At 26.8% G+C, this 17,905-nt stretch overlaps 3 protein-coding genes, 1 long non-coding RNA gene and 1 pseudogene across 6 annotated transcripts in view; 1 reads left to right on the top strand and 4 right to left on the bottom strand.

Annotated features, from left to right (window-relative positions):
* Window positions 1-17,905, top strand: part of LOC145942076 (uncharacterized) — a 29,350-nt gene that overhangs the window by 490 nt on the left and 10,955 nt on the right. For both annotated transcript variants that reach the window (XR_014426301.1, XR_014426302.1), the window contains exon 2: window positions 225-267. This is a non-coding gene — a long non-coding RNA (uncharacterized LOC145942076). The remainder of the gene's footprint in view (window positions 1-224; window positions 268-17,905) is intronic.
* Window positions 1,658-3,283, bottom strand: LOC145942256 (uncharacterized). The gene is made up of 6 exons (XM_083048810.1): window positions 3,136-3,283; window positions 2,938-3,035; window positions 2,401-2,656; window positions 2,264-2,332; window positions 2,077-2,163; window positions 1,658-1,765 (listed from the first exon to the last, which is right to left on the bottom strand). The coding sequence occupies exons 1-6, from the start codon at window positions 3,217-3,219 to the stop codon at window positions 1,667-1,669; spliced, it is 693 nt and encodes a 230-aa protein (XP_082904936.1). The 5' UTR covers window positions 3,220-3,283; the 3' UTR covers window positions 1,658-1,666.
* Window positions 5,839-9,043, bottom strand: LOC145942112 (uncharacterized). The gene is made up of 10 exons (XM_083048598.1): window positions 8,762-9,043; window positions 8,310-8,503; window positions 8,110-8,126; window positions 7,695-7,960; window positions 7,310-7,487; window positions 7,110-7,204; window positions 6,552-6,807; window positions 6,415-6,483; window positions 6,230-6,316; window positions 5,839-5,943 (listed from the first exon to the last, which is right to left on the bottom strand). The coding sequence occupies exons 2-10, from the start codon at window positions 8,407-8,409 to the stop codon at window positions 5,839-5,841; spliced, it is 1,173 nt and encodes a 390-aa protein (XP_082904724.1). The 5' UTR covers window positions 8,410-8,503; window positions 8,762-9,043.
* LOC145942114 (uncharacterized) lies at window positions 10,020-12,775 on the bottom strand (annotated as a pseudogene). The gene is made up of 7 exons (XR_014426309.1): window positions 12,374-12,775; window positions 11,961-12,226; window positions 11,411-11,774; window positions 10,838-11,093; window positions 10,692-10,760; window positions 10,514-10,597; window positions 10,020-10,088 (listed from the first exon to the last, which is right to left on the bottom strand). The product of XR_014426309.1 is annotated as an uncharacterized LOC145942114 (transcript).
* LOC145942115 (uncharacterized) lies at window positions 14,119-16,738 on the bottom strand. The gene is made up of 7 exons (XM_083048600.1): window positions 16,250-16,738; window positions 15,831-16,096; window positions 15,164-15,532; window positions 14,639-14,888; window positions 14,501-14,569; window positions 14,315-14,401; window positions 14,119-14,211 (listed from the first exon to the last, which is right to left on the bottom strand). The coding sequence occupies exons 1-7, from the start codon at window positions 16,565-16,567 to the stop codon at window positions 14,119-14,121; spliced, it is 1,452 nt and encodes a 483-aa protein (XP_082904726.1). The 5' UTR covers window positions 16,568-16,738.

The following is a 17,905-nucleotide window of genomic DNA, read 5'->3' on the forward strand; positions in this document are numbered from 1 at the left end:
AATAATTCAGAAGAGCTTAAATCAGAAAGAAAATATTTTATATAAATTTTGTAGAAATTTCTACTTAATAAGAAGTAAATCTGTTTCAGAATTTATAAAATTAATCTATTAAATATCTGTTTATTATTGTGCGCATCGAATATAAAATTCATTGCATATTAATATTTTTTTAAATATTAATTATTTTGAGTGGTGTTACAATTTGGATTTTATTTATGTTACAGATTAAGCTTCGATACCGTCTACTCCGCTGTTGTGCATCGATCGGTGAGTAAGAAACTTTTATTTTATTTTATAGAACCTTTCGCACACTTTGACGAAATCATTAATCTAATTTTGACAAAAATTATCATTTTTAACAAAATTGATTATTGTGCGATTATTACAATTTATTTATTTTTCACTACGTTATATGGTGTATATTTGATATTTTTTCACATTAAATTAATTTATACACTTGTGATCATTGTATGCAGTGTGTTATACTTGACTAATATAAATCGATCTACATGGATAATCAATGTGTCAGATCAAACAATATTATGACAATTACATTTTTGCTGTATTTTCTTTCTTGATTTCCCATAAATAATTCGTAAGTAATGATCTACCATTGTAGAGCACCTAAAAAGCACATAAAAGCTTATAAATGATTGTTACGAAAAACGCAAGTGTGCTAAACAAGCAAAAATGAGCAAACAATTCGCGGACTTTGGAGAGACTAATTATTTATTAATTATATATCTATAAGAGAATTAATTGTACACGAAGCAATAATTTGTTGTACAAACGCTCTCACAGGACTCGCTTTTATTATTTTAATGTTTTTATTATCATAATTATAAAATATCGCCGACCTCGATATGACGGTAAGTGAAATAATTACTGAAAGAAGATTACGCACATTATTGTTATTAATTGTAAGATATATATCGTTATGACATTCAGGGCGACCTACACTGAGCTTTCCTTTTATGCCTCAGGTCATCGGTGACTGTAATATAATAATGTGTTAATATGCGATTAATTACATTTGCAAGATTATGACTATTTTAATAGTAATAGAAAAGCGTAATAATCAATGTACATTATTAAAAAATTAATTTAAAATTCAACTTGTCTAGTAAGAATCGAAAGATGCGAATAGTAATCCATCAATTTCAAGAAAAATTAATTTTTCATTAAAACTATGCACGGAGTACAAAATTCCCTTGATACGATACCAAGTAATTAAATAAATCAGACATGTTAAACATATCGAAATATGACATGCAAAAATATCATTTTTTTACATTATTGTTTATATTCTTAAAATAAGAAAAAGTCCGCGATACTATCTGTTCCATTATAATCTGTTCAATTAAGTATTCCAGAATTCACAAAGTATAATTCTAAAATTTTAATTAAGCTAAAGATTAAAGAGTTCATTGAATATCTTGCGGAATTTATTAAAAATAAGAAAAGGATCTATTAAATATTCTAAATAAAACAATTCTACATTGCTTTATTTTACATAGCTTTTATGTTTACAACATTTTTGTTTGATTGATATATATTAATTATTTTACACACACAATTTAAACTATAATATTAAAATTAAATTATTTAATTATATTAATATTTATAATTTTTTAAATATAATTTATATTAAATATGCATATTATATTTATAACTTATATTGTGCACTTTGAATAGTTTTATTCGACTCCAATGAGTTGCTTACTTGTATCATAATAACTAAGTAGGTTGTTACAACTTTCAGCATCTATAAATAAGAAAAGCATATAATAAATATATATTTAAGTTAATAATAATAATTAATAATAATTAAAAATTAATATGTGATATATTGAAAATCAATATGATATATTGAACATAATTTAATACATATTATCAGTCTGTAAATTTCTTATTTTTAGTCGAAATGGAATTACATATAAAAACAGCTTTTATTTCTTTATTAGACATTTAAAAAACGTTACTAAATTTTTTAAAATATATATATATTTCGTTCCCAGGAAATTATCTGAAAATTATTTACACAAAATTAACAATTTATAATGACTCGATACAAACCATAGCTAAAACTTGATTATCCAAAGAAATACCATACGCGGAAAATCTCACCGGACTTAGTAATATTTGAATACCAAATTGCTGAATCTGAAATAATTGTAAGTGAAAATTAATGCCATAATTGATATAATAATTAAAAAACAATAGTTATATAGTCAATGATGAAAGGTGTATATCGCCAATAGACCTCCGCTTGTATATCAGATTCTGTATCGCACCCGTAAATGGAATGGATAATCTCGATAGTTTTATTTCCCTGCACAAGTATAAATATCAATTACTAATTAAATTTCTAATGAAATAATAATGTGCGAAATAGATTACCTCATCGGCTGCATTTTTGCAAACGTGGCATAAAAGTGTAATTTTCAAAATATCAAGAATATTCGGTATGATTAATACAACTGTTTGCTGCATTAAAATGTCTGTGATCTTATGTTGTTGTACAATATATCGAATGTACAAATTGTAGAGAGCTCCGGTGAGGGACATAACAATTATTCCTATCTCGCAAGCTGTCTGTATACCGAAGATTATACATATTGTTCTTGATACTTTACACAGTTCTAGATGCATCTGTCTAACAAAAAAAAACAGTTTTTCAAGCAACAAAAAATATTCTAATTTATAAAATTCTTTAAAAATGTCTCTCTCTCTCAAAGTTCTATTTTACACGAAGAAGTTAATTTAGATTATGGATATTCAACAAATTGTTTCGTAAATAAAAATTACAAGAATCTTAATGTCAAGTATTTAAAAAATTTATTGACATATTTTACATATTTGATCTTATTTAATTTTTATTGTTATTATTTATAGATATTATCTTAAAACAATTTATTTCATAATTTCTATACTCACTTGATTATTTGTAACAGATATTTATGTTTCTGACTTTCTGTCATTACGAAAATACGTCTTTGAGATTGTCGATTTCGAAGTTCCCCTTGTAACTGTTTCTGAAAATGAGATGGAAAATGTGATTGACTTTGAGATTTGACGAAATTTTATTTTTCTGATATAAATAGTAAATATAATATTTTTTCCAAAATTTTGTACCTGTCGACACCAGTGAGATAATATCTTCATAGGAAGTAAATTCTTTTGTCGCTCAACATTCATGATTTTAGTATAATCTTTCATTTCAAAAAAGCCCAACTTTATTTCTTTTGCTGATAATGCTGACAAACTTCTATACAAGAGTTTGTTGATTAATTCAAATCTCATTTGTAAGCATCTGCGTAATAGTATATGTTAGATATTATTATTTTTTTAAACGTTAATATTATTATAATTATTTTTATATAAATGAGCAATAAAAAACTACTGATTAATAATATAAAACTTGAAATATATATACATAGTTTATCAAAATAAACTTCTAAGTTGTTTATAAAGTTTATAAGTTTATTTATAAAATCAATTACATACTTTACTAATATGTAGAATTCGAAGATAATAATAAAATCGACAGTCAGTATATAAAAATATGTCACTGAATTGCTGATTGTTTTATATACTACATCTGTTTGCATCCACATTACAAAGAAGACCATAGTGCACGTAGAGAAGTTGAATATAAACCAGACAAATATTACACCGAGTATTATAAAATATATTTTATCATAGTTTACCGCCGATCCAAGTTGACGCAATGTTTCGTCGATCTCGAACATTTTTTTATAGCAAGCTTCGAATTTCTGTACAAATGTTAACTTATATGACACAAAATATTTTTAAAAATGCACGTAGTTCGTCGAATTGCGCATGCGTTAATATTTCCTTTATCTGTGTTTTATTCACAGGATATTATATATTTATTTCACATTTGCTTACCTTCGTATACCACCAACCTAGCAGTAATTTAACAAAGATCAAATAAACAGTAATGCTTTCTAATGTTTCATACAGAAAGTATTCCAGCTTCAATAATTTAACATTTGAATAGTATTCTTCTTGCAAATACCTTGAGCCACCATACAACAAACAACAAAGACACAAAAGATAGATTAGGCTGAGTATAGGTCTTGGCCGACCACGAGGATATTCAAAAGCACGAAGTCCTATTAAACGGTTCAGAGTTATCACTGGTGCTACCGTTTCGGCCAAGCTCTTCGGACGTGCAAATAGCTTCATATTAACTTCCTTTCTTGTATGATGTTCTTCAAATTAAAATTTTCTTTACTCGATTTAAATATTCTTATCTTCAACTTTTAGCTGATTAGGCATCTGAGATATTTAAAATGAGATAAATATGATTAATAATAGGATATATATATATATATATATATATGTGTGGAAATGAAATGGATTTTTGTTGATTTCTGAATTAATTAATTTCTAATTACAGAACGAGCATTTCGCTAACTTTGACGAAATCATTAATCTAGTTTTGACGAAAAATTTTTTTTTGACAAAATTGATTATTTTGCGTTATTTGATCAATAATTTGTTTATTCCTACGTTTTAGTGCACGCATTAGTATTTTTTTATTTTTTCTTTACCTGATATTCACATTAAATTAATCTATTCACTTGTGATAATTATATTCGGCGTGTTATACTTGATTAATATTGAAAGAAATAATTAATGTCATAAGTCGATCTACATAGATAGTAATCAATATGTCAAATCAGACTATGTTGTGACAGTCACTTCTTCACTACACTTTTATTCTCGATTTCTCATAATTCGCAAGTTTAGATCTATTTTTATAAATCATCTATAAGAAACACTCTATATGAAAGCTCACAAACGATTATCATGAAGAACGCAGATGTGCTAAACGAGCGAACGTGATCAAACAAATTGTGAATTCTGAGAAACGATCTATTATATATATCTACAAGAAAGTCAAATGTATGCGAAGCAATGCGCAATTTGTTGTACAAACGCCCTCATAGAACTCGCTTTTATTTTTTATGCTTTTATTACTTTAATTATAAAATCCCGCCGATCTCGATGACGGCACGTGAAATAATTAACTGGAAGAACACTACGCACATTATCGTTATTAACACAACCATCACCATAGTTACCGGCGACTAACACTGAGTTTTTTGTGCTCTAGGTCACCAGTAACTGTCATATTATGTGTTAATATGCAATTAATTACATTTGCAAGATTGTGGCTATTTTAATTGTAATAGAAACGCGTAATAAACAAAGTACATTAGTAAAAAAATTAATTTATCAACGATCTAGAAAGAGCTAGTTGCAGATGATAGGGCGTCAGTCTCAAGGAAAATTACTTTTTCATTAAAACTGATTAGTTGTGTACAGAAATTTTCTTGTTATCGTTGATATCAAGTAACTAAATAAATTATGAATGTTAAACATACGAAATATGACGTGCAAAAGTATCTTATTTTATATTATTGCTTTTTATTATATTATATTAATGGAATAAAAAAAAGTGCGCGATACTATCTGTTCAATTAAGTATATAATTTGACCAATTAAGTATTCCAGAGTTTAATACAAAATCTAATTTAAAAATTTTAATAATTAAAGATAAAATAGTTTATTGAATATCTTTCAGAGTCTATTAAAGATAAGAAAGGATCTATTGAATATCTTGAAAAATAAAATAATAAAATAATTTCACATAGCTTTATATTACATAGCTTTTATATTTATGACATTTTTGTTTTAATAAACATTAATTATTTTATAATTTAAACTATAATTCTAAAATTTAATTATTTACATTAATATTTATAATTCCATAAATATAATATATATTAAATATGCATATTATATTTAAGACTTATATATTATTGAAGAGGTTTGAATAGTTTTATTCGACTCCAATGAGTTGCTTACTTGTATCATGATAACTAAGTAAGTTGTTACAACTTTCAGCATCTATAAGTAAGAAAAGCATAACTATTATATATCTGATGTTATAATAATTTTATATATATAAAATAAAAATTATATGTGATATTGAACATAATATACATATTTTTAATCTGTAAATTTCTTATTTTCAATCAAAATAAAATTATAAAATCAGCTTTTTATTTTATGAATTGTAAAAAACATTACTAAATTTTTTTTAAATATATATATTTTGTTCCCAGGAAATTATCTAAAAATTATTTACACAAAATTAACCATTTCTAATAACTCGATACAGCTCGATACAAACCATAGTTAGGACATGATTATCCAAAGAAATACCATACGTGGAGAATCTCACTGGACTTTGTAATATTTGAATACCAAATTGCTGAATCTGAAATAATCGTAAACGGAAATTAATGCAATAATTGATATAGTAATAAATAATAATAGTATATAATCAATGATGAAAGTTGTATATCGCAAACACACCTCCTCTTGCATACCGGATTCTGTATCGCATCCGTAAATCGAGTGAATAATCTCGATAGTTTTATTTCCCTGCACAAGTATAAATATTAATTATTAATTAAATTTCTCTACTGAAATAATAATATGCAAAATATTACCTCATTGGCTGCATTTTTGCAAACGCGACATAAAAATGTAATTCTCAGAATATCAAGAACACTCGGTATGATTGTTACAGCTGTTTGCTTTATCACAATATTTGTGATTTCATGTTGTCGTACAATATATCGAATGTACAAATTGTAGAGAGCTCCGGTGAAAAACATAATAATTATTCCTATCTCGCAAGCTGTCTGTATGCCGAAGATAAAACATACTGTTTTTGATACTTTACATAATTCTAGGTGGACCTGCCTAAAAAATATTTTTTTAAACAGTTAAAAATATTTTTATTTGAAAAATCTTTATATAAATCTTTTCTTTTCTCTCTATTTCTCTTTTTTTCTCTCTTGCAAAGTTCTATTTTACATGAAGAATTTGATTTAGATTTTAGATATTCAACAAATTGTTTTGTAAAAAATCATTAATTTTAATGTCAAATATTTTACAATTTTGACATATTTGACCTTTTGTTCAATTCTTATTATTAATTCTTATTAATTATTATTATTTAAAAATTATCGTACAACAATTTACTTCATAATATCTATACTCACTTGATTATTTGTAACAGATGTTTATGTTTTTGATATTCTATCATTACGGAATTGTGTCTTTGAGATTGATTTTGAAGTTCTCCTTGTAACTGTTTCTGGAAATAAAATGGAAAATAAAAATGTGATTGAATCTACGATTTGACACATTTTATTTTTCTGATATAGATAATAAATATAATATTTTTTCCAAAATTTTGTACCTGTCGACACCAGTGAGATAACATTTTCATTGGAAGTAAACACTTTTGTCGCTCAACATTCATGATTTTAGCATAATCTTTTATTTCAAATAAGCCCAATTTTATCTCTTTTGCTGATAATGTTGACAAACTTTCGTGTAAAAGTTTGTTAATCAATTCAAATCTCATTTGTAAGCATCTATACGTAACGACATGTTAGACATTATTATTTTTTTAAACGTTAATATTATTACATTTATTTTTATACAAATAAACAATAATTTACTAATAATATGAAACATATAAATATATATATATATATATATATATATACATATATATAATCAAAATAAACTTCTAAGTTATTTATAGAGTTTATAAATTAGTTTAAAGTCCATTTACATACTTTACTAATATGTAGAGTTCGAAGATGATAATAGAATTGACAGTCAGTGAATAAAAATATGACACTGTAGTGCCGATTGTTGTATATACATCTGATTGGATCCACATTACAATGAACACCACAATGCACGTAGAGAAGTTGAATGTAAACCAGACAAACATTGCACCAATTATTATAAAATATATTTTATCATAGTTTATCACCGATCCAAGCTGTTGCAATGTTTTGTCGATCTCGACGATTTTTCTGTAGCAAGCTTCGAACTTCTGCGCAAATGTTAATTTATACGATATAAAATATTTTTAAAAAATACACATAGTTCGTCGAATGGCACACTCGCACGAGTTAACGTTTTTTTTTATATATCTCTACGTTTTATTACAAGATATTATATATTTATTTCACATTCGCTTACCTTCGTAAACCACCAACCTAGCAGCAGTTTAACAAAGACCAAATAAATAACAATGATTTCTAATGTATCATACAGGACGTTTTCCAGCTTTAGTAAATTAACGTTTGAGTAGTATTTTTCTTGCAAATACATTGAACCGCCATAGTACAAACAATAAAGAAACAAAAGATAAATCAGACTGAGTATAGGTCTTGGCTGACCACGAGGATACTCAAAAGCACGAAGTCCTATTAAACGGTTCAGAGTTATCACTGGTGCTACCGTCTCGACCAAGTTTTTCGGACGTGCAAATAGCTTCATAATTACTTCCTTCCTCGCGTATGACGTTCTTCGATTAAAAGTTTGATCACTCAATTTAAATATTCTTGTCTTTAACTTTTAGCTGATTAGGCATCTGAAATATTTAAAATGAGATATATATGATTAATAATAGCATATATGTAGATACGAAATGATCACTTTTCGTATTAATTAATTTATCAACATCTGAGAAGGAGCATTTTGCAAACTTTGACAAAATCTAATTTTGACGAAAAAAATTCCTTTTTGACAAAACTGATTATTTTGCATTATTTGATCCGTAATTTGTTTATCCCCATGTTTTAGTGCACATATTAGTATAGTATTTTTTTATTTTTTTTCTTTTTTTTACCTGTAATATTCACATTAGATTAATCTATCCACTTGATCATTGTATGTCATCATTGCATACTTGACCAGTATAAATCAATTTACACAGATAGTGTGTCAGATCTCTCAGACTGTGTTGATTTTTTCACTACACTTTTGTCCTCGATTTCCCATAATTCGTAAATTAAAGATTTACTTTTATAAAGCATCTAAATCTAAGAAGCACATGAAAGCTCACAAACGATTATCATGAAGAACGCAGATGTGTTAAACGAGCGAACGTAAGCAAACAAATCGTGAATCTTTGAAACGATCTATTATATATATCTACAACAGAGCCAACTGTACGTGAAGCAATGCGTAATTTGTTGTACAAACGCCCCCATAGGACTCGCTTTTATTATTTTAATGCTTTAATTACTTTAATTAAATAAAATCCCATCGATCTTGATAACGGCACGTGAAATAATTGCTGAAAGAAGACTACGCACATTATCGTTATTAACATTCATCCTCATTTTATTACCGCGGACTAACACTGAACTTTCTGTGCTTCGTAGGTCACTGATGACTATTATACTATATAATGTGTTAATATGCAATTAATTCCATTTATAAGATTATAATTAATTTAATAATAATACAAACGCGTAATAAACAAAGTGCATTAGAAAAAAAATTAATTTAACTATCAATGATCAAGAAAGACCCATTCGCGAATTGTAGTACGTCATTTTCAAGAAAATTAATTTTTCATTAAAACTAATTAAAACTAAGTTGTACACAGAGTACAAAATTTCCTCTCTGTGATAATAAGTAATTAAATAAATTGGGAATATTAAACATATTGAAATATGACGTGCAAAAATATTTTTCTTTATATTATTTTATTAATGGAATAAAAAAAAGTGCGCGATACTATCTGTTTAATTAAATATAATCTGTTAAATTAAATATTCCAGAGTTTAGTACAAAATCTAATTTTAAAATTTTAATGGCTGAAGATAAAATAGTCTATTATATACAATAGTCTATACAATATCTTACAAAGTTCTATTAAGATAAGAAAAAAGTCTATTGAATATCTTGAATAAAATAATTCCACATTGCTTTATTTTACACAGCTTTTATATTTACGTCATTTTTGTTTGATATACATTAATTCTTTTATAATTTAAACTATATAATTCTAAAATTTAATTATTTATATAAATATTTACAATTAATTGAATATAAATTAAATATGCATATTTAAGATATATTATACATTTTAAATAATTTTATTTTGACTCCAATGAGTTGCTTACTTGTATCATGATAACTAAATAAGTTGTTATAATTTTCAGCATCTAATAAGTAAGAGAAACATAATAATATTATATCTGTTGCAATGTTATAACTTATAAATATATTTAATACACACACACACACAAACACAGAGAGAGAGAGAGAGAGAGAGAGAGAGAGAGAGAGAGAGAGAGAGAGAGAGAGAGAGAGAGAGAGAGAGAGAGAGAGAGAGAGAGAGAGAGAGAGAGAGAGAGACACACAATAATAAATAAAAATTATATGAGATATTGAACATAATTTAATACATATTATCTATCTGTAAACTTTTTACTTTTAATCAAAATAAAATTAAAAACAGTTTTTTATTTTAAGAATTGTAAAAACATTATTAAATATTTTCAATACATATATTTTGTTTCTAGGAAATTATCTAAAATCTAAAAATTATTTACACAAAATTAGCAATCTATAACAACTCGATACAAACCATAATTAGGACATTATCCAAAGAAATACCGTACACGGAGAATCTCACCGGACATTGTAATATTTGAATACCAAACTGCAGGATCTGAAATAATTATAAGCAATAATTAACGCTCATTGATACAATAATTAATAATAATAGTTATATAATCAATGTTGAAAGTATATCGCAAACAGACCTCTTCTTGTATATCAGATTCTGTATCGCATCCGTAAATCGAGTGAATAATTTCAATAGTTTTATTTTCCTGCACAACAATATATAAATATTAATTACTAGTTAAATTTCTCTACTGAAATAATAATAATGTACAAAATAGATTACCTCATTGGCTGTATTTTTGCAAACGCGACTTAAAAATGTAATTTTAAGAATATCAAAGATACTCAGTATGATTGTTACAGCTAGTTGCTGCATCAAAATGTTTGTGTTCTTGTGTTGTCGTACAATACATCGAATATACAAATTATAGAGTGATCCGGTGAAAAACATAATAATCACTCCTATGTCGCAAGCTGTCTGTATGCCGAAGATAAAACATACTGTTTTTGATACTTTACACAATTCTAGGTGGACCTGCCTAAAAAACATCTTTTTAAACAGCTAAAAATATTTTTATTTAAAAAAGTTTTACATAATAAATGTTCTTTTCTCTCTCTCTCTCTCTCTCTCTCTCTCTCTCTCTCTCTCTCTCTCTTTCTTTCTCTCTTGCATAGTTTTATTTTACACGAAGAATTTGATTTAGGTTATAGATATTCAACAAATCGTTTTGTAAACAAAAATCACTAATTTAAATGTCAAGTATTTTACGAATTTCACATATTTAATGTTTTGTTTAATTCTTATACTATTTAGAAATTATCTTACAACAATTTATTTCATAATTTCTATACTCACTTGATTATTTGTAACAGATATTTACGTTTCTGACATTCCGTCATTATAGAATTGTGTCTTTGAGACCGATTTCGAAGTTCCCCTTGAAACTGTTTCTGGAAATGAAAGTACGATTAAATCTGCGATTTGATGCATTTTATTCTTCTAATATAGAAAATAAATATAATATTTTTTCCAAAATTGTACCTGTCGACAGCAGTAAGATAATATCTTCATTGGAAGCAAATAATTTTGTCGCTCAACATCCATGATTTTAGAATAATCTTTTATTTCAAAAAAGCCCAACTTTATCTCTTTTGCCGATAATACTGTCAAATTTTCATGTAAAAGTTTGTTCATCAATTCAAATCTCATTTGTAAGCATCTACGTAACGACATATTAGACATTATTATTTTTTTAAACGTTAATATTATTACATTTATTTTTATACAAATAAGCAATAATCTACTGACTAACAATATGAAACATATAAATATATATTTATCAAAAAACGAACTTCTAAGTTGTTTATAAAGTTTATAAGTTAATTTATAAAATCAATGTACATACTTTACTAATATGTAGAATTCGAAGATGATAATAGAATTGACAGCCAGTGAATAAAAATATACCACTGTAGCGCCGATTGTTCTATATACATCTGTTTGTACCCGCGTTATAATGAAGATCATAATGCACGCAGAGAAGTTGAATATAAACCAGATGATTATTACACTGATTATTATAAAATATATTTTATCATAATTTACCACCGATCCAAGCTGTCGCAATGTTTCGTCGATCTCGAAGACTTTTTTATAACAAGCTTCGAATTTCTGTGCACAAATGTTAATTTATACGACACACAAAATATTTTTAAAAAGTACACATAATTTGTTGAATTGCGCATGAGTTAACATTTCCTTTTTTTTTCTGTGTTTTATTTATATAGGATGTTATATATTTATTTTACATTTGCTTACCTTCGTATACCACCAACCTAGCAGTAGTTTAACAAAGATCAAATAAATAACAATGTTGTCTAATGTTTCATACAGAAAGTATTCCAGCTTCAATAAATTGACATTTGAGTAATATTCTTCTTCCAAATACATTGAGCCACCATAGTACAAACAGTAAAGAAACAAAAGGTAGATTAAACTTAGTATAGGTCTTGGCCGACCACGAGGATATTCAAAAGCACGAAGTCCCATTAAACGGTTCAGAGTTATCACTGGTGCTACCGTTTCGGTAAAGTTTTTCGAACACGCAAATAGCTTCATAATTACTTTTTTTCTTATATGATATTCTTCGATTAAAAGTTTGATCACTTGATTTAAATATTCTTGTATTTAACTTTCAGCTGATTAGGCACCCGAGATTTTGGAAATAAGATAAATATGATTAATAGCTTGTATATGGAAATTAAATGGTTTCTTGTTAATTTCTGTAGTAATTAATTTCTTAACATTTTGCAGAACGAAGTTTTCGCAAACTTTGACGAAATCATTAATCTAGTTTTGACGAAAAATATTTCTTTTTGATAAAACTGATTATTTTGCATTATTTCATCAATTTATTTGAAAATTTGTTTATTTTCCATGTTTTATTGTTAGTGCAAGTATATTTTTATTTTTTCTTTACCTAATATTCATATTAGATTAATCTATGTACTTGTGATCATTGTATGCAGCATATTATAGTTGATTAATATAAATCTACACAGATAATCAAAGTGTTAGATAATACTGTGTTGTGACAAACACTTTTTCACTACACATTTGTCCTCGATTTCCTACAATTCGTAAGTTAATAATCCACCTTTATAAAACATCTAAGGAGCACATAAAAGCTCACAAACGTTTATGAAGAACGCAGATGTACTAAACAAGCGAACGCGAGCAAACAAATCGTGGACTTTGAAACGATCTGTTATATACCTACAAGAGAGTCAACTGTACGCGAAGCAATGCGTAATTTGTTGTACAAGCATCCTAGTATTCACTTTTATTATTTTAATTCTTTTAATTTTAATTATAAAAGCCCGTTGGCCTCGATGACGGCACATGAAATTATTACTGGAAGAGGATTACGCACATTATATTGTTATTAACACATTCATCACCATGATGGTTACCGACGACTTACACTGAGCTTTTCGTGCCTCGTAGGTCACCGGTGACTGTCATACTATAATGTGTTAATATGCAATTAATTACATCAGTAAAAGATACACACATTAATTAATTTAATGATCTAGAAAGACGCGGATGGGTGTCAGTTTCAAAGAAAATTAATTTTTCATTAAAATTGGTTAATGTGTACAGAGCACAATTTTTTGGCTTAATATTAAGTAATTATATAAATTGAGAAAATTAAACATATACAAATATAACGTACAAAAGTATCTTCTATGATATTATTATTATATTAATGGAAAAAGAAAAAATGCATGATACTATCTTCAATTAAGCATAATATATTTCAAAGTTTAATACAAAGTCTAATTCTAAAGTTTTAGCGAAAGATAAAATTGAATATTCTATTGAATATTCTGAATAAAATTCCACATTGTTTTATTTTACATAGCTTGTATATCTACGATATTTTTGTTTGATATATTAATTCTCTTTTAAAATTTAATTGAAATTATAATTCTAAAATTTAATTATCAAATTATTATTTATAATTCCTTAAATACAATATAAATTAAATATGCATATTATATTTAAGACTTATAATATTTAATAGTTTTATTCGACTCCAATGAGTTGCTTACTTGTATCATAATAACTAAATAGGTTGTTACAACTTTCAGCACCTATAAATAAGAAAAGCATAACATTATCATATATCTGTGCGCGATGTTATAAGTTTTATATATATTTATTATATATATTTTATATATATAATTCGATACAAACCATAGTTAGGACATGATTATCCAAAGAAATACCAAAGGCGGAGAATCTCACAGGACTTTGTGATATTTGAATACCAAATTGCTGAATCTGAAATAATTGAAAGAGATAATTAATGCCATAATTGATATAGTAAGTAATAATAATAGTTATATAATCAATGTTGAAAGTTGTATGTCGCAAACAAACCTCCTCTTGCACACCAGACTTTGTGTCGCATCCGTATATCGAGTAAATAATCTCAATAGTTTTATTTCCCTACACAAATATAAATCTTAATTACTAATTAAATTTCCAATAAAATAATAATATGCAAAAATAGATTACCTCATCGGCTGCATGTTTGCAAACACGACTTAAAAATGTAATTTTTATAAATTGAAGGATACTGAATAGGATTGTCACAGTTATGTGTTGCAAACTGTTGATATTGTCTCCTTGTGCAAAATATCGAATGTAAAAATTGTAGAAAGTTCCGGTGAGAAACATAATAATCACTCCTATCTCGCAAGCTGTCTGTACGCCGAAGATAATACATAGTGTTTTTGATAATTTACACAGTTCTAGATGCACCTGTCTAAAAACCAATTTTTTAAGCAGCTAAAAAATATTCTTATTTGAAAAAATACTTTAAAAATTTCTCTCTCTCTCTCATTCGCAAAGTTTTATCTTACACAAAGGATTTGATTAAAATATTCAAATTGTTTGGTAGACAAAACTCATGAACCTTAATCTCAAATTATTTAAGAATTTATTGACACATTTGATCGTTCAATTTGGATGTTCAATTTTTATTGCTATTATTTATAGAAATTATCTTACAACAATTTATTTCATAATTTCTATACTCACTTGGTTATTTGTAACAGATATTTACGTTTTTGACATTTCGTCATTACAGAATTGTGTCTCTGAGATCGATTTCGAAGTTCCCCTTGAATCTGTTTTTGAAAATGAGATGGGAAATGCGCTTGAATCTGCGATTTGATCGAATTTCGTTTTTCTAATACAGTAATATTTTTTCTAGATTGCAATTGACAACAACAATAAGATAATATCTTCATAGGATTCATAGGCTGCAAATTCTTTTGTTGCTCATTATTCATGATTTTAACATAATCTTTTATTTCAAAACAGCCCAACTTTATCTCTTTTGCCAATGACACTGTTGAACTTTCATGTAAGAGTTGGTTGATCAATTCAAACCTCGTTTTTATGCATCTGTAAAACAATGTGTTAGTTATTTTTTTTAATTTTAATATTCTTTCTTTTATTTTTATTTAAACGAGCAATGAATCAAGACTTGGCTAATAGGTGAAACATATACATATATAATAATATAATTTCTTATAATTTTAATCTTAGTCTTAATTTTAGCTTTAATATTTTGGATAAAATATGTTAAACAATTATATTAAACAATATTATTTTCTCACATTTTAATTGAAAAAGAGAATATTTGATTAGATTAAACTCGATTAAAATAAATTTCTTAGTTTATAAAAACTACTTTACATACTTTACAAATATGTAGAATTCGAAGATGAAAATAGAATTGACAGCTACTGCATACATATATACTATTATTGTGCCGATAGTTTTATATACATCTGAGTGCTTCTGCATTATAATAAAGACTACAGCACACATAGCGAAGCTGATTGTAAACCAGAGGATCATTACTCCGATCGTTATAAAATATATTTTATCATAGTTTATCACCGCTCCAAGCTGTCGCAATGTTTCGTCGATTTGGAAGATTTTTCTATAGCAAGTTTCGAAACTCTGTGGAAAATGTTAATTTATATACGACACAAAATATTTTTAGAAAATGCATATATTTCGTCGAATAGCACATTAATTGCACAAGTTAACATTTTTTTTATCTGTTTTTTATATTTACAGGATATTATATATATTTATTTCATACTTGCTTACCTTTGTATAGTACCAGCCCAACAACAGTTTAACGAAGATCAAATAAATAATAATATAATCCAATATTTTGTACAGAAAATATTCCAGCTTTAATAAATTCATACTTAAGTAATATTCTTCCTCCAAATGCAGCGAGCCACTATAGTACAAACAATAAAGAAACAAAAGATAGATCAGACTGAGTATAGGTCTCGGCTGACCACGAGGATACTCGAAAGCACGAAGTCCCATTAAATGATTTAGAATTATCACAGGTGCTACCGCCTCGGTCAAGCATTTTGGACGTGTAAATAGCTTCATAATTCCTATTTTCTCCATACGGTGTTCTTCGATTAAGCATACGATCTCTCGTTTAAATGATCTTGTCTTTAACTTTCAGCTGATCGAGCATCTGAGGTATTCAAAATCAGATAAATATGATTGATGATAGCATATGCGGAATGGTTTTTTGTCAATTTCTCTATTAATTAATTTCTCAACTTACTACAAAACGAGCGTTTCGCAAACTTTGATGAAATCGTTGATCTAATTTTGACGAAAAAATGTCTTTTTTGACAAAACTGATTGTTTTGCGATATTTGATCACTAATTTGTTTATTTCTAATGTTTTAGGAACATATAGTATATTTTTATCTTTTTCTTTACTTAATTCTTTACTAATTTACATTAGATTAATCTATCCACTTGTGATAATCATATGCAGCGTGTTATACTTGACTAATACAAGTCGATCTACACAGATAATTAATATGTCAGATCGAACAATGTTGTGACAGTCACTTTTTCACTGCACTTTCGTCCTCGATTTCCCCATAATTTGTAAGTTAATGATCTACCTTTGTTAACATGGAAGCTCGTAAACGGTTATCACGAAGAACGCAGGTGTGCTAAATGAGCTAATGTGAGCAAACGAGTCGAGGACTTTGAAGCGATCTATTATATATCTACACGAAAGTCAACTGCCTGCGAAGCAATGAGTAATTTGTTCAGTAAACGCTCCCACAGGGTTCGCTTTTATTACCTTAATGTGTCATAAGGTATAGTCGATCTCGATGATGGCACGTAATAATTAGCAGAAGAAGATTGCGCCCACAATCATTAAATATATAGATATTACATGGGAGACATCAGACTAAGGATGTATAAATTAATTGATAACAATCTATCATTTATTATACAATTTACAAAATCCAAAATACATTGGAATAGTTTACAACCGAAATATGCAAGTTTTTTCATAATGACGATTCTTATTATGCTTCCGAAGGGAATTTTTTACTTTATCTTGAAAATTATTTCTGAAAAATAATTGAATAATTTAAAAGCGAAACTTATGGAGGACATTGAGGATAGTAAAAAGCTGAATAATACATAATGGAGAGAATGATATCTTTCTTTATAATTTATAATTTATATTTTATAATATTTTTGCTGAATACACATACAATACATATCAGATCGGATGATTCTCATATAATCGATCATACATGCTAATTATACATCGTAGGTAAACCCATTGTTGCATAGCATTTGATAACACTGCAAAATTATTATTAAAAGGAAAAAAATTATAGTTGAGATGTATAAGAGAGTATTTAGATATAAATTTAGATATAAAATTCATTATTATAAAAAAAATATTACTTATAAATAATA

The sequence above is a fragment of the Prenolepis imparis genome, unplaced genomic scaffold (assembly GCF_030444845.1).
Source record: "Prenolepis imparis isolate NDT839.2.m4 unplaced genomic scaffold, iyPreImpa1.0 SCAF_10, whole genome shotgun sequence".
Classification (NCBI taxonomy): Eukaryota; Metazoa; Arthropoda; class Insecta; order Hymenoptera; family Formicidae; genus Prenolepis; species Prenolepis imparis.

Coding starts and splice junctions, on each gene's coding strand:
- LOC145942256 (XM_083048810.1), bottom strand. CDS start 3,219: ATGAAAGATTATACTAAAATCATGAATGTTGAGCGACAAAAGAATTTA. Junction 2,657..2,937: donor TATCTGTTACAAATAATCAA/GTGAGTATAGAA, acceptor TTTTTTTGTTAG/ACAGATGCATCTAGAACTGT. Junction 1,766..2,076: donor ATAATCAAGTTTTAGCTATG/GTTTGTATCGAG, acceptor TCTTATTTATAG/ATGCTGAAAGTTGTAACAAC.
- LOC145942112 (XM_083048598.1), bottom strand. CDS start 8,409: ATGAAGCTATTTGCACGTCCGAAAAACTTGGTCGAGACGGTAGCACCA. Junction 6,808..7,109: donor CATCTGTTACAAATAATCAA/GTGAGTATAGAT, acceptor AATATTTTTTAG/GCAGGTCCACCTAGAATTAT. Junction 6,317..6,414: donor AATCCGGTATGCAAGAGGAG/GTGTGTTTGCGA, acceptor CGATTATTTCAG/ATTCAGCAATTTGGTATTCA.
- LOC145942115 (XM_083048600.1), bottom strand. CDS start 16,567: ATGGAGAAAATAGGAATTATGAAGCTATTTACACGTCCAAAATGCTTG. Junction 15,533..15,830: donor GAATTCTACATATTTGTAAA/GTATGTAAAGTA, acceptor ATTGTTTTACAG/ATGCATAAAAACGAGGTTTG. Junction 14,212..14,314: donor ATAATCATGTCCTAACTATG/GTTTGTATCGAA, acceptor TCTTATTTATAG/GTGCTGAAAGTTGTAACAAC.